General features: G+C 42.4%; 1 protein-coding gene across 5 annotated transcripts in view; it reads right to left on the bottom strand.

Moving 5' to 3' along the window:
• Positions 1-15000, bottom strand: part of cux1b (cut-like homeobox 1b) — a 173142-nt gene that overhangs the window by 56129 nt on the left and 102013 nt on the right. For all 5 annotated transcript variants that reach the window (XM_058418559.1, XM_058418555.1, XM_058418557.1 and 2 more), the window contains exons 6-8: positions 8833-8956; positions 6675-6751; positions 4987-5053 (exon numbers count right to left, since the gene is read on the bottom strand). In XM_058418559.1, the coding sequence (XP_058274542.1) occupies positions 4987-5053; positions 6675-6751; positions 8833-8956 (268 nt within the window). The remainder of the gene's footprint in view (positions 1-4986; positions 5054-6674; positions 6752-8832; positions 8957-15000) is intronic.

The raw sequence follows: 15000 nt of genomic DNA, 5'->3' as shown, positions 1-15000 counted from the left end.
AGATAGAGACAGAGGGAGAGAGAAAGAGAGAGAGAGAATGAGAGAAAGAAAGATAGAGACAGAGGGAGAGAGAGAGAGAGAGAGAATGAGAGAAAGAAAGATAGAGACAGAGGGAGAGAGAGAGAGAGAGAGAATGAGAGAAAGAAAGATAGAGACAGAGGGAGAGAGAGAGAGAGAGAGAGAGAGAGAGAGAAAGAAAGATAGAGACAGAGGGAGAGAGAGAGAGAGAGAGAATGAGAGAAAGAAAGATAGAGACAGAGGGAGAGATATGCACATGGTTCCTGGAACATGTTTCTTAACGGCGATTCAATTAAAGCCCGAGGAACTCAACACTGCTTCAGTGAAGTGATATAAAGCCTGGCTTCTGTTCGTTTGAGCTTGTGTGTGTGTGTGTGTGTGTGTGTATGCACGTGCGCAGGGAGAAGCCAAAAGGAAATGGAGACTTGACACTAGTGAGAGAGAGCGCGAGTGTGTGTGTGTGTGTGTGTGTGTGTGTGTGTGTGTAGGCTCAAACGCACACTCTCGCTTTCTGCACTGTAGATGTGACAGGAGGAGATGTATGACCCGCTCAGAGCGGATGTGTTTTAGAGGAACACACACACTTCCGTTTTAATCCACATCGGCTCTGAGATGTGTGTTAAAAAAAACCATCACCACATCCAACGTGCATCCCTTCCACCTACCCATACACACACACACACACACACACACACACACACACAAGATGCCCAAGAAATCCATTTTAGTCGAGATAAAAAAAGACACTTCACGTATGTTGTGAGACTTATCATAAAACTTTGTAACTGCAAGGAAAGAAAAAGAAAGAAGGAAAGAAAGAAAGAACAGAAAAAAGAAAAGAAAAGAAAAAAAGTAAAGGAAAGAAATGAGAAAGAAAGAGAAAGAAAGAAAGAAAGAAAGAAAGAAAGAAAGAAAGAAAGAAAGAAAGAAAGAAAGAAAGAAAGTGAAGAAAAGGCTGAGAGTGAGGAAGAAAAACTAAAGAAAGAAATGAAAAGAAAAAAGACCAAACTAAAGAAAGAGAGGAAAGAAAAAAGTGACCTGATGAGATGACCATCACTGGGCCCTGACACTGGAGACTCCTTCCTTTCCCTTCACCCTATATATAAGCTGTTGCTATAGAAACGCTGAGAGCCCTGTGATCTGGATTACAGCTGGACATCTGTCAGACCTGCTGTTACAGGAAATAATCAACACCTTCTGACCAATCAGATGGGAGAAGTCCAGAGCTGTGGTCAAGCTGTTACCATCATCAGCATCATGATAAGATCGGGAGCGGTTTCCATGGCGCCGGTGTGGCTGTGCTGGGAACATTCGGATCATTGTGTGCCTGTCACGCTGCATTGTCCTGAATATGTTACACAATACTAGCAGTTTTCTTTACTGCTCACACCCACAACTTTCTCTCCTCACTTCCCCTTTTTCTGCTTACTTTCAGAACATTCCAGACAGAGCATGTGATTTATATTTGCTTTACAAAAAATACTAAACTAGTTAGTTTGTTAGTTCAGTATTCGGCAGTCAGTTCAGTATTCAGCGCTCAGTTCAGTATTCAATTCAGTATTGAGTTCAGTTCAGTATTCAGCAGTCAGTTCAGTATTCAGTTCAGTATCCAGCAGTCAGTTCAGTATTCAGCAGTCAGTTCAGTATTCAGTTCAGTATCCAGCAGTCAGTTCAGTATTCAGTTCAGTATTCAGCAGTCAGTTCAGTATTCAGTTCAGTATTCAGCAGTCAGTTCAGTATTCAGTTCAGTATTCAGCAGTCAGTTCAGTATTCAGTTCAGTATCCAGCAGTCAGTTCAGTATTCAGTTCAGTATTCAGCAGTCAGTTCAGTATTCAGTTCAGTATTCAGCAGTCAGTTCAGTATTCAGTTCAGTATTCAGCAGTCAGTTCAGTATTCAGTTCAGTATTCAGCAGTCAGTTCAGTATTCAGTTCAGTATTCAGCAGTCAGTTCAGTATTCAGTTCAGTATCCAGCAGTCAGTTCAGTATTCAGTTCAGTATTCAGCAGTCAGTTCAGTATTCAGTTCAGTATTCAGCAGTCAGTTCAGTATTCAGTTCAGTATTCAGCAGTCAGTTCAGTATTCAGCAGTCAGTTCAGTATTCAGTTCAGTATTCAGCAGTCAGTTCAGTATTCAGTTCAGTATTCAGCAGTCAGTTCAGCATTCAGTTCAGTATTCAGCAGTCAGTTCAGTATTCAGTTCAGTATTCAGCCCAGCAGTGAATCTATACTAGTGAGTGCAATAATCAGCAGTTAGCCAGGAAGTCAGTTATCAAGCCAATAATCTGTCCAGTAGTCAGTCCAGTAATCAGTATCCAACCTAGTTGCCAACCCAGACGCTAGTAGTCAGTATCCAGCCCAGTAGTCAGTCCCGAAATCAGTAAATAAAAGTCTGTCCAGTAATCAATATCCAGCCCAATAGCCAGTCCTGTATTCAACTGTCGTCCAGTAGTCAGTCCAGTATTAAGAAGTCAGCCCAGTATTCAGCAGTCAGCCAATTAGTCAGTAGTCAGCCCAGTATTCAGTAGTCAGTACAATAGTCAGCCCAGTATTCAGCAGTCAGCCAATTAGTCAGTAGTCAGCCCAGTATTCAGTAGTCAGTCCAGTATTAAGAAGTCAGCCCAGTATTCAGCAGTCAGCCAATTAGTCAGTAGTCAGCCCAGTATTCAGTAGTCAGTCCGGTATTAAGAAGTCAGCCCAGTATTCAGCAGTCAGCCAATTAGTCAGTAGTCAGCCCAGTATTCAGTAGTCAGTCCAATAGTCAGCCCAGTATTCAGCAGTCAGCCAATTAGTCAGTAGTCAGCCCAGTATTCAGTAGTCAGTCCAGTAGTCAGCCCAGTATTCAGTAGTCAGCCCAGTATTCAATAGTCAGTCCAGTAGTCAGCCCAGTATTCGGTAGTCAGTCCAGTAGTCAGCCCAGTATTCAGCAGTCAGCCCAGTATTCAGTAGTCAGTCCAGTAGTCAGCCCAGTATTCAGCAGTCAGCCAATTAGTCAGTAGTCAGCCCAGTATTCAGTAGTCAGTCCAGTAGTCAGCCCAGTATTCAGCAGTCAGCCAATTAGTCAGTAGTCAGCCCAGTATTCAGTAGTCAGTCCAGTAGTCAGCCCAGTATTCAGTAGTCAGTCCAGTAGTCAGCCCAGTATTCAGTAGTCAGTCCAGTATTCAGTAGTCAGCCCAGTATTCAGCCCAGTATTCAATAGTCAGTCCAGTAGTCAGCCCAGTATTCAATAGTCAGCCCAGTATTCAGTAGTCAGCCCAGTATTCGGTAGTCAGTCCAGTAGTCAGCCCAGTATTCAATAGTCAGCCCAGTATTCAGTAGTCAGCCTAGTAATCATTAGTCAGTCCAGTATTCAGTCCAGTAGTCAGCCCAGTATTCAATAGACAGTCCAGTATTCAGTAGTCAGCCCAGTATTCAGTAGTCAGCCCAGTATTCAATAGTCAGTCCAGTATTCAGCCCAGTATTCATTAGTCAGTCCAGTAGCCAGCCCAGTATTCAGTAATCAGCCCAGTATTCAGTAGTCAGCCCAGTAATCAGTCCAGTATTCAGTGCAGTTAAGGTACCTTAATAAATAACAGGGTTGGCATTGGGGGTTAAACTGAGCAGAACTGACATTTACTAAACACACTGAAACAACAGCCATCACACGACAGTGCAGTAATGAAATATCACACAGCTCAGCCGGCCAAGAGTGTACACATGATGTGGGGTGAACAGGAGGAGTGACAGAGCATGTGTGCTAGGATTATAGGATTATAAATAAAAGCAAACTGTTGCCAGATGTGGCCTGAATCGGGAAAAAAATCAAACCCATGGCATGATCGTTGCACTTTTACTTCACTAAAAAGCTGATGTGGACCAATGGGTGCTGATAAAGCTGTGTGTGGTATGTGTGTGTGTGTGTGTGTGGTTGAGAATCAGCTGATAGAACAGTTTCTGATCATACAGCTATATTTCTGGCTGATTCCCAGTCAGCCGTGTATATGTGTGTGTGTGTGTGTGAGAAACACCGTGCTGGTTGTATGTGTGTGGCACGTCTGAGTGTGTGTGGCGCGTGCCCTCTGGGTTTGCACAGCTATAATTATGCCTGCCAGTAAGCTGGGTGGTACCCGCCCTGAAATAGGCCGCGGGCGAGCAGCGGGCAGACACAACATTCCTGTGTGACAGGCAGACTGAGGGGGAGGAGCTGGCTCTCAGACCACACACACACACACACACGTGTTCAAAAAACAATGTAACCACACCACCCTCACCGATTTCACATTTTCAGCACCATTATAGTTTAAGGGTGTAAATTAATGTCCTATTATATACTGTGAAAGAGAGAGAGAGAGAGAGAGAGAGAGAGAGAGAGTGAGCGAGAGAGAGAGATTAATTTCATTTGTAACACTGACAACAAAGCCCTGCTGAACTAAAACTGGGGAGACAAAGTGTGAGACAGAAAGAGTGAGACAAAAAAAAAAAAGATGAGAAGAAGAAAAACAGATAGAAAAATGAGACAGAGCATGTGAAAGAAATAAAAAAAAAGAAAGAGTGAATGAGAACTGAAATAAAGACAGAGCGAAGAAAACTGAGAAAGTGAGAGTGAGAGAATGAGAGAGAGAGAGAGAGAGAGAGAGAGAGAGAGAGAGAGAAAAAAGAGAGAGAGAAAGATAGAGAGAGAGAGACACACACAGTGGCTTGTTGAGACAGGCAGTTGAGAGAACATTATCTCAGACAGCGTCACCAAATCTAAACGGAAAAAACCATCAGAGCTAATGGGGGACAGGAGGAATGTTCCACTCGTTCGATCCAGGACTGTCACGTGTGAATAAAGGATGACGGTTCCACCCGAGTGAAGGAGCTGGTTGTGAGGTGCAGACTGTAACGTGTTTACGTGGAGGGGGAAAAGGTCACGTGCGTCTCATCAGCGCTTAGTGCTCGCTGTAATGAGGCTATGGCGACTGTCCGCTGCTGTCGGTCTGCTTCACTTACTTTGCCGTGGACTCCTCGTCGTACTTGGTCTTCAGGTCGAACAGCTCCGCCTGGGTGCTCTCGAGGGCTGCGTGCAAAACAAAACAACAACACGAGAACACAAAGGGGTCAGAAAGAGCAGGAGGAACGTCGCTCCACTTCACGTCCACCACCGTTCATTTTAACCGCCGTGTGCTGGCGCGGTGCGGCGTCGCGGTGGCCAAGCTAACACGCACATCGTCATTATCGCTATTTTAGCTTTCACAACTGCTTAGGAAAAGGCTGCTATTTGTTGGGTTCAGAAGCTGAAATCAATCCGAGTTTCCACACCGGACTGAAGCGTGACAGAGAGAATAACTTACTGTCAAAACACATGACGAGGGAAGAATAAAACACTCTGGGGAAAAAAATATTAGGAAAAATACGAGGGGTGACGCCGAAGCTGATTATTTTTCAATAACGGCACGTCATGAGGTCTTTTACTCCTCTGATACCACAGAAACCTGCCCTTTTATTTATTTATTTAAATCTTGAATACAGACAGACATGTTTGGGTCTTATTATAAGATCAAATATTTAAGACATTTTTACTTATTTCAAGCCTCCCTATTCTAATGGCAGAATATATCGCTCTTTTCTAGAAATGAAAAAATTCTATAATCATAATTTTGCTTCAGTTTGGAAATTTCTTTAAATTAGCAAAATGACCTGCGGACAGAACGGCACCATTTCAACCATGAGATAATAAACTAAATAAAATAAAAAAAATCTTTTTTAAAATGCTTATAACAATAAACAGTAGCTTCATTCTATTATTACTATTACTGTAACTATAACCATCTAACTATTATTCAAGCTGTTCTCACTTGTGGTCATGTTTTGCAGCGATTAAAGAGCGCTAGAGGTTTTTTATCTGTTTATGTTTTCGTGGAAAGTCAAGCTACTTCCTGTTTTCACTTCTGTTCTCGTGTTGAATTAAACAAAGCTGTAAAGCGCTAACACAAGAGACTGCTTCCATTAATATATATATATATATATATATATATATATATATATATATATATATATATATATATATATATATATACATATAAATATAAACATTCATTATTTCAACAAGTCAGTAATCTATTGTTGTTACAGAACAGCACTTTATTTTTTTTGTAAACTCTTTATTATTAGTGTTCTCTTAATATTATATGTACCATATCTGTCACTATAAATATTGGCGGTTACCATAGAAACAGTGCACTGTTAACACTGATAAACCTTAAAGTGATGTACCGAGGTTTGATTGCTTGGCTGATAGCCAGTACTGCTCTGATACACATAAGGTGGGTTTCCTGTTTCTTCTAAAGCAGGGGTCTCCCAACCACCGGGCTGCGGACCGGTACCGGGCCATGGATCATTTGATAACAATAAACTTATAATATTATATACCCCCCCAGTCCCTGGGCCGTGTTAAACTGGTCCAGTATCAAACCGGTCAATGGTACAAAAAACTTTGGGGACCCCTGTACTATAGGACTGATTTTAGCTCCTCGTTCTCCTCATACTTCCTGAGTTTGTAATCATCCAAACAGAAACACTTGAGACCTTCGATATATACACATCTGCCCCAGCTGATCAGATCAGATGGTGTTTGGTGTAACCCCTAATAAATAATATCTCCTTTATAATGCGTCTCGTGTGCTTCCTTATCCAGGTACCTGTCTGTAGAGTCTGAGCTTTGTGTTCTGCCTCTTCCAACCTGGAGGCCATTGATTCCTGTGACTCTTGCAACTTTCTGTCATGAAAAGAAAGAAAGAAAGAAAGAAAGAAAGTCAAAAACTAAGACGGCTGCAGAAACAGAGAGTGCCACATTAAAACACACACACACACACTTCATGTGTTTTTGTGTTAGGAGCTAAAATCAGCGATGTAATATGAAACGGTGTGCAGACTGGACCGGGTGGCTGTTTGAGCAGCGTGCCTGAAGAAACAGCAGGGATTATTTTAGGCGAATAAAGCAAACTTTGAGGGTGGAACTGAGGGAGCATGGCTGTCTGAGATATTAATAAAGCCAATGAGATAGTACCAACTGAGATATTAATAAAGTAAGCACAATGAGTCACTTTCTCTCTCTTACTCTCTCTCACTCTCTCTCACTCTCTCTCACCCACTCACTCGCAGGAAGCTGGCTGACCAGACAGGAAGAGGACTGGATCCTGACGCAGGGGAAGTACGCGAGAATCCACTGCACAATTGATTAAATATGGATACTGAGACCATCAGGCTTTGTGCTGCGAGTTAAAAATTTCACTCGGTCCATTTATGGCCACGTTTATTCTCGGCGACTTTCACGGACTTCTTTCGAACTCGTGTAGTTAACTAGGCGTGTCCCGAGATACAATTTCCACATGCTCAGAATTGCATATACGCAAACTTTTATGGTTCTGCCTGGAGCTCGGAAAACGAGACTCTGAATGGAAGTGATGTTAGGCTTTTTCGATTTTTTCGGTGAAATAAACAGCCGTTTCGTTTACACAGCCATTTTTAAAGCGGCGGTTCGCAACTTGGTCATCATTTTGTAAGTTCGCATGCCTCTTGATGACGACTTTCCCTACTCACAGGGTGCTTGATTTTCTTTAAAGTCTATCGATAAACTGTGACGTATCTAATCAGACCGATATAATTAGATAAAAAAATGAATAAATAACTAAATTAAACACACCGCATCCACACACCACACAAGGAGAAATGTGTAATAATGAAGGAATCGAACACATGTGGAACCTTGAAATAAACTACAGCTGTCTTTGCTTTGTCAGCACAAACTTCTGCACTTCATTACCAGCCACTTACACTATATTGCCAAAAGTTTTGGGACACCCTTTCAAATTCAGGTGTTGTATTTCAGGGGTTGGACTCGGCCCCTTAGTTCCAGTGAAAGGAACTCTTAATGCTTCAGCTACATACCAAGACAATTTCATGCTCCCAACTTTGTGGGAACAGTTTGGGGATGACCCCTTCCTGTTAGAACATGACTCCACACCAGTGCACAAAGCAAGGTCCATAAAGACATGGAGGAGTGAGTTTGGTGTGGAGGAACTTACACAGACTCCTGACCTCAACCTGATAGAACACATTTGGGATGAATTAAAGTGGAGGCTGTGAGCCAGACCTTCTCGTCCAACATCAGTGCCTGACCTCACAAATGCACTTCTAGTAGAATGGTCAAAAAATTCCCATTAACACCCTCCTAAACCTTGTGGGAAGCCTTCCCAGAAGAGTTGAAGCTGTTATAGCTGTAAAGGGTGGGACAACTCAATATTACATACATGTGCATGTAAAGGCAGACGTCCCAAAACTTTGGCAATATAGGTGTCGTATTTGTGTGTGGTGTGTTTAATTTGGTTATACATTTAAAAAAAAAATCTAATTCTAGACTTCGAAGAAAACCATGCAGGGAACGTTTAAAATAAACCCTCAACGTCAAAAGGCATGTAAAACTCCACAAACACATTTGTCCACCCTCTTCCTTTTTTTTTTTTTTATCCTAATTCACTCAAAAAGCAACACGTAACCCTTAAATCAGGAAACTATCCATCCCTCGTTTTGACACATAACCGTTCCCCCGGCTCGTCCTCCTCTTTCGTAAATAATGATGTCATCCTTCCTGAGAGAAGTCTAATTCGAGATAATTATATTAACCTTTTACGCTCGATGAAATGAAACCTGGTGGTGAAGTGGCGTAGTTTTAGACGCCGCTGCGGTTCGTGAATCATTCTGCTTGTTTCATCGCTTTTTTCCCCCCTCTTCCCCTCCCCAAAATGTGGAACCTATTTTAGAGCTTAATAGCAGGATGTTTGCTGGCTTCATACTCGCCTCTCTTTCTCTGCATAGTCGTTGTGGAGCTGCTGCTCTTTCTCCTGAGCCAGGTTCTCCGCCTGGTTCTTCAGGGTCTGTTCGTATTCTCGGATCTTCTCTTTAAGTGCTTTGATGGTGACCTCTGCTCGGAAGAAAAAACACACACACACACACACACACACACACTTGATCAGAAAGTTCCAGAATGCAATGCTGCCGGATGACAATATCACAGAGCTCAAGCAAGGTCTATGAGAACTATGAAGCTCTGGAAGCTGATCTGCTGGACTAAAGCGCCGCTGCAACATAATGCATTAAGATTAACATGCAATTCATTCACGGTGGATTTTTGTCTTCCATTAAGGTCCAGAATGATCAACTCTGATCCGCTGTTTCCTAGGAAACCGTCTTTCAAAAACAGAAAAGTGGAAAAAGTTACTGTACCGAAAAACAGTTAAGCATCCGTCTTGTTTTCCATAAACACGGGGGAAAAAAACCCGAATATGAATATGAATATACGGTGGAGAGCATGGACTATAGCGAGGTAATGAGAAGTGAAAGCCGGCGCTGAGGAAACGCTTTTCTTTTCAGCGCCGGCCGCGTCTCCTATCTGGATAGCATTCACGCAGAACATTAGACCTTCAACGGGGTGGGACAAACGGCATGAGAATAAAATCAGAGATTCTTCGTGTTACGAAAACGTAACCTTAAAATAATAATCCTTCATAGAGAGGACAAAGAAAGGAAGCGCTCATCTCGACGTCCACTTGTGGATCGCGCCGCTGCGCCCGCGTCACGGGGTGTTGAGCACGTCTTTAGGGAAATGAACTTTAATATCCTGCTTCTTATTCGGAAATGTAATTCGTACCATGGTGCTCAGATCCGATTGGTCAGAAGTCGAACGCTTTTTACTTCAACGCAGGTTTATATCCATCTCTCTCCCTTCAGGATTCCAGAGGGTTTTTTAACTATTATTATTTACTTAAAAATTTTCCAGGAAACTGTCTGAATTAGATTAGAACACGGAAAAAACATAACCACAGCATAGGAATTTTATTTAGTTCTTAAGAAACAGATTTTCCCATAAGAAATAATGTAAATGCAGATAATCCGTTCCAGCCACTCAATATGAAGCGTATGTAAACTGTACGGCTGCTTACAAAGAACTGACCCAAGCCAAGCATTCTATGTGAAGGGTCCTCACAGGAAGTCGTGCCACCAAGCTTGGGCTAAAAATAGAACAGACCGCCCACACCACCAATCTGTCAACAACAAAATGTCCGAAAAATCGAAATTGAATGCACACCGAAGGCAACGTGGGTTGAATCTTTCCAAACAGCTTTCACTGACTGAAAAATATTCATAAAATTCGTAAACTCGCTTCGCTTTGGCTTTCCACTGATGCTAACACGTTGTGAACTTAGCTGGCGTTCGGTTTGTTCGTATGCAGAAACTGTTTCGTATGCCGATACAAATTGCACTGCAAAATTTCAATTCTTAAGGCGAAAATCCGTAAGGGAGGGCGTCCGTCTGCCGAGGTTCCACTGTAGGTAATGACTTTCTACGACAGATGTATGAATAGAAGAATAGACAAAATCTTCTGATGTAATAATTGGAAAAATATCACAACATATCAGGTCCATGGTTTCCATAGTAACGACCCTGGGAATTGTAACAAGGATGTTTTTCGATAATGGATAACAAACAAATAAAACGTGTGGTCCTTTATGAATATATTTATTAAAAGATGTGGAATGATGAAGGTTTGCGTAAGGAGAGCTTTGCACGGTCAGCTCTTCAGAACAGTTCTGCTCTTCTGCCCCAAGTAAAAGTCTTCAGAACAGAGGAGGGTTTTGTTTCATCCTTTATTATTTTTATTTTTAATTTCAGTTTTGCTGTAACATGAAAAGCTGTGTCTCATTAACAAAAACGAAAATAAAATAAAAGAGGAAGTGGTCTCTGGGCATGTGGCACAAATGAGTAAGGACGCATAAATATAAGTGTGTGTGTGTGTGTGTGTGTGTACACTAGGCCACCTAGTTGCAGACTTCACAATGGAGATCCAGAGTGCTCAAAAAGATGTACACTACACTACACACACGTTTTTTATCCAAGATGCCGAGTCGTAAAGTGATCAGAAAAGTGCATCTTGCGAGTCGGAGTTGCTCATAGCCACTGATTGAGTGCTCGGAGCATGAGTGTGTGTGTGTGTGTGTAAGCAGAGGTGTGTGTTACACGCGAGGACGGAGCGAGCGAAAGAGCGAAAGCGAGCGGCTCTGTGTGTTCACGTGTGATTTAAACTGCTGCCTTGCAGGTCTGACACATAATCAATGGGAGCAGCTCCCTTTGGAGGCCTTTTCGCCCATAACTGCTAAATTGAACTTTAAACATTTAAGTTGGGAGAAATCAATGGCTTCTGCTGGGAAAGAGAGAGAGAGAGAGAGAGAGAGAGGGAGGCCTGGGGTTAAGACATCCTTGTTCTGCAGTCCTTCAAGAGGGGTATTTTATTCTTTGTAAGGAAGATAATAAAGATAATATTGCACAGTCTGATATCTGCACAGTCCGATACGACACGCCATCATCCCTCTATCCGCGGATTAAAGGTCCGGCAGGACGGGGGGGGGGGGAGAAAATGCGTTTCCCACTTACTGCAAATGTGCTCCATCAGCAACAACGCACTTATACGTACATTAGACTCCAAGCTGCTTCAAGTAGCGGATATCGGAAATCGACCTCGTGGCTGATTGGCTACGTTTCGAGGTTTTTATGGGTTTGATTTTGTCTGGATCTTAACTGGATAGGAATTCTTTCTTGCGCAGCGTTACGCTTCATGTGTCTGAGAAGAAAATGATGTTTACGCTTACGCTACACGCACAGAGACCGGAGATCACTCACTCTCAATGAGAGACGCTGTTAGGAGATCGGATGTGGGTGTGTCCAGCTGTATGCAAAAACGAAGTAGTGACTACCAATGAGAGTAGAGCGCAGGTGATCCGGGACAAAGCACACACTGCTTCTACTTTATCTTGAATGATATGATACTGAATGATGATGATGATGATGGTGGTGATGATAATAATGATGATGATGGTGGTGGTGGTGATGGTGCTGGTGATGATGGTGGTGATGATGATGATGGTGGTGGTGATGATGATGATGGTGGTGATGATGATGATGGTGGTGGTGATGATGGTGATGATGATGATGATAATGGTGGTGATGATGATGATAATGGTGGTGATGATGATGATGGTGGTGATGATGATGATGGTGATGGTGGTGGTGATGATGATGATGATGGTGGTGGTGATGATGATGGTGGTGATGATGAGAATAATAATGATGATGATGGTGATGATGATGATGATAATGGTGGTGATGATGATGGTGGTGATGATGATGATGGTGATGGTGGTGGTGATGATGATGATGATGGTGGTGGTGATGATGATGGTGGTGGTGATGATGAGAATAATAATGATGATGATGGTGATGATGATGATGATAATGGTGGTGATGATAATGGTGGTGGTGATGATGATGATGGTGGTGATGATGATGATAATGGTGGTGGTGATGATGATGATGGTGATGGTGGTGGTGATGATGATGATGATGGTGGTGATGATGATGGTGGTGATGATGAGAATAATAATGATGATGGTGGTGGTGATGATGATAATGGTGGTGATGATGATGATGGTGGTGGTGATGATGATGATAATGGTGGTGATGATGATGATGATGGTGGTGATGATGATGATAATGGTGATGATGATGATGATGGTGGTGATGATGATGGTGGTGATGATGAGAATAATAATGATGATGGTGGTGGTGATGATAATGGTGGTGGTGATGATGATGATAATGGTGGTGATGATGATGATGATAATGGTGGTGGTGATGATAATGGTGGTGGTGGTGGTGGTGATAATGGTGGTGGTGATGATGATAATGGTGGTGGTGATGATGATAATGGTGGTGGTGATGATAATGGTGGTGGTGGTGATGATGATAATGGTGGTGGTGATGATGATGATAATGGTGGTGGTGATGATAATGGTGGTGGTGATGATGATGATGGTGATGGTGGTGGTGATGATAATGGTGGTGGTGATGATAATGGTGGTGGTGATGGTGGTGGTGATGATGATGATGATGGTGGTGATGATGAGAATAATAATGATGATGATGGTGATGATGGTGATGATAATGGTGGTGGTGATGATAATGGTGGTGGTGATGATGATAATGGTGGTGATGATGATGATAATGGTGGTGGTGATGATAATGGTGGTGGTGATGATAATGGTGGTGGTGGTGGTGGTGATAATGGTGGTGGTGATGATGATAATGGTGGTGGTGATGATAATGGTGGTGGTGATGATGATGATAATGGTGGTGGTGATGATAATGGTGGTGGTGATGATAATGGTGGTGGTGATGATAATGGTGGTGGTGGTGATGATGATAATGGTGGTGGTGATGATGATGATAATGGTGGTGATGATGATAATGGTGGTGGTGATGATGATAATGGTGGTGGTGGTGATGATGATAATGGTGGTGGTGATGATAATGGTGGTGGTGATGATAATGGTGGTGGTGATGATAATGGTGGTGATGATGATGATAATGGTGGTGATGATGATGATAATGGTGGTGGTGATGATGATAATGGTGGTGATGATGATGATAATGGTGGTGGTGATGATAATGGTGGTGATGATGATGATAATGGTGGTGGTGATGATGATGATGATAATGGTGGTGGTGATGATGATGATAATGGTGGTGGTGATGATGATGATAATGGTGGTGGTGATGATGATGATAATGGTGGTGATGATGATGATAATGGTGGTGATGATGATGATAATGGTGGTGATGATGATGATAATGGTGGTGATGATGATGATAATGGTGGTGATGATGATGATAATGGTGGTGGTGATGATGATAATGGTGGTGGTGATGATAATGGTGGTGGTGATGATAATGGTGGTGGTGATGATGATGATAATGGTGGTGGTGATGATAATGGTGGTGGTGATGATGATGATAATGGTGGTGATGATAATGGTGGTGGTGATGATGATGATAATGGTGGTGGTGATGATGATGATAATGGTGGTGGTGATGATGATGATAATGGTGGTGGTGATGATGATGATAATGGTGGTGGTGATGATAATGGTGGTGATGATGATGATAATGGTGGTGATGATGATGATAATGGTGGTGGTGATGATGATAATGGTGGTGGTGATGATGATAATGGTGGTGGTGATGATAATGGTGGTGGTGATGATAATGGTGGTGGTGGTGATGATGATAATGGTGGTGGTGATGATGATGATAATGGTGGTGATGATGATGATAATGGTGGTGGTGATGATGGTGGTGATGATGAGAATAATAATGATGATGATGGTGATGATGATGATGATAATGGTGGTGATGATGATGATGGTGGTGATGATGATGGTGATGGTGGTGGTGATGATGATGATGATGATGGTGGTGATGATGGTGGTGATGATGAGAATAATAATGATGATGATGGTGATGATGGTGATGATAATGGTGGTGGTGATGATGATAATGGTGGTGATGATGATGATGATAATGGTGGTGGTGATGATAATGGTGGTGGTGGTGGTGGTGATAATGGTGGTGGTGATGATAATGGTGGTGGTGATGATAATGGTGGTGGTGATGATGATGGTGATGGTGGTGGTGATGATAATGGTGGTGGTGATGATGATGGTGGTGGTGATGATGATGATAATGGTGGTGATGATAATGGTGGTGGTGATGATGATGATAATGGTGGTGATGATAATGGTGGTGGTGATGATGATGATAATGGTGGTGGTGATGATAATGGTGGTGGTGATGATGATGATGGTGATGGTGGTGATGATGATGATAATGGTGGTGGTGATGATGATAACGATGATAATGGTGATGATAGTGATGATGATAATGGTGGTGATGGTGGTGGTAATGATTATGATGATAACGATGATGGTGATGATGATGATAGTGATGATAATGGTGGTGGTGATGGTGGTGATGATGATTATGATGATGATAACGATGATAATGGTGATGATGATGATAATGGTGGTGGTGATGATGATGATAACGATGATAATGGTGATGATGATAGTGATGATG

This window comes from Hemibagrus wyckioides, linkage group LG20 (assembly GCF_019097595.1).
Source record: "Hemibagrus wyckioides isolate EC202008001 linkage group LG20, SWU_Hwy_1.0, whole genome shotgun sequence".
Classification (NCBI taxonomy): domain Eukaryota; kingdom Metazoa; phylum Chordata; class Actinopteri; order Siluriformes; family Bagridae; genus Hemibagrus; species Hemibagrus wyckioides.
The sequence above is the reverse complement of the archived record's forward strand: the minus strand, read 5'-3'. Positions and strand labels throughout refer to the sequence as shown.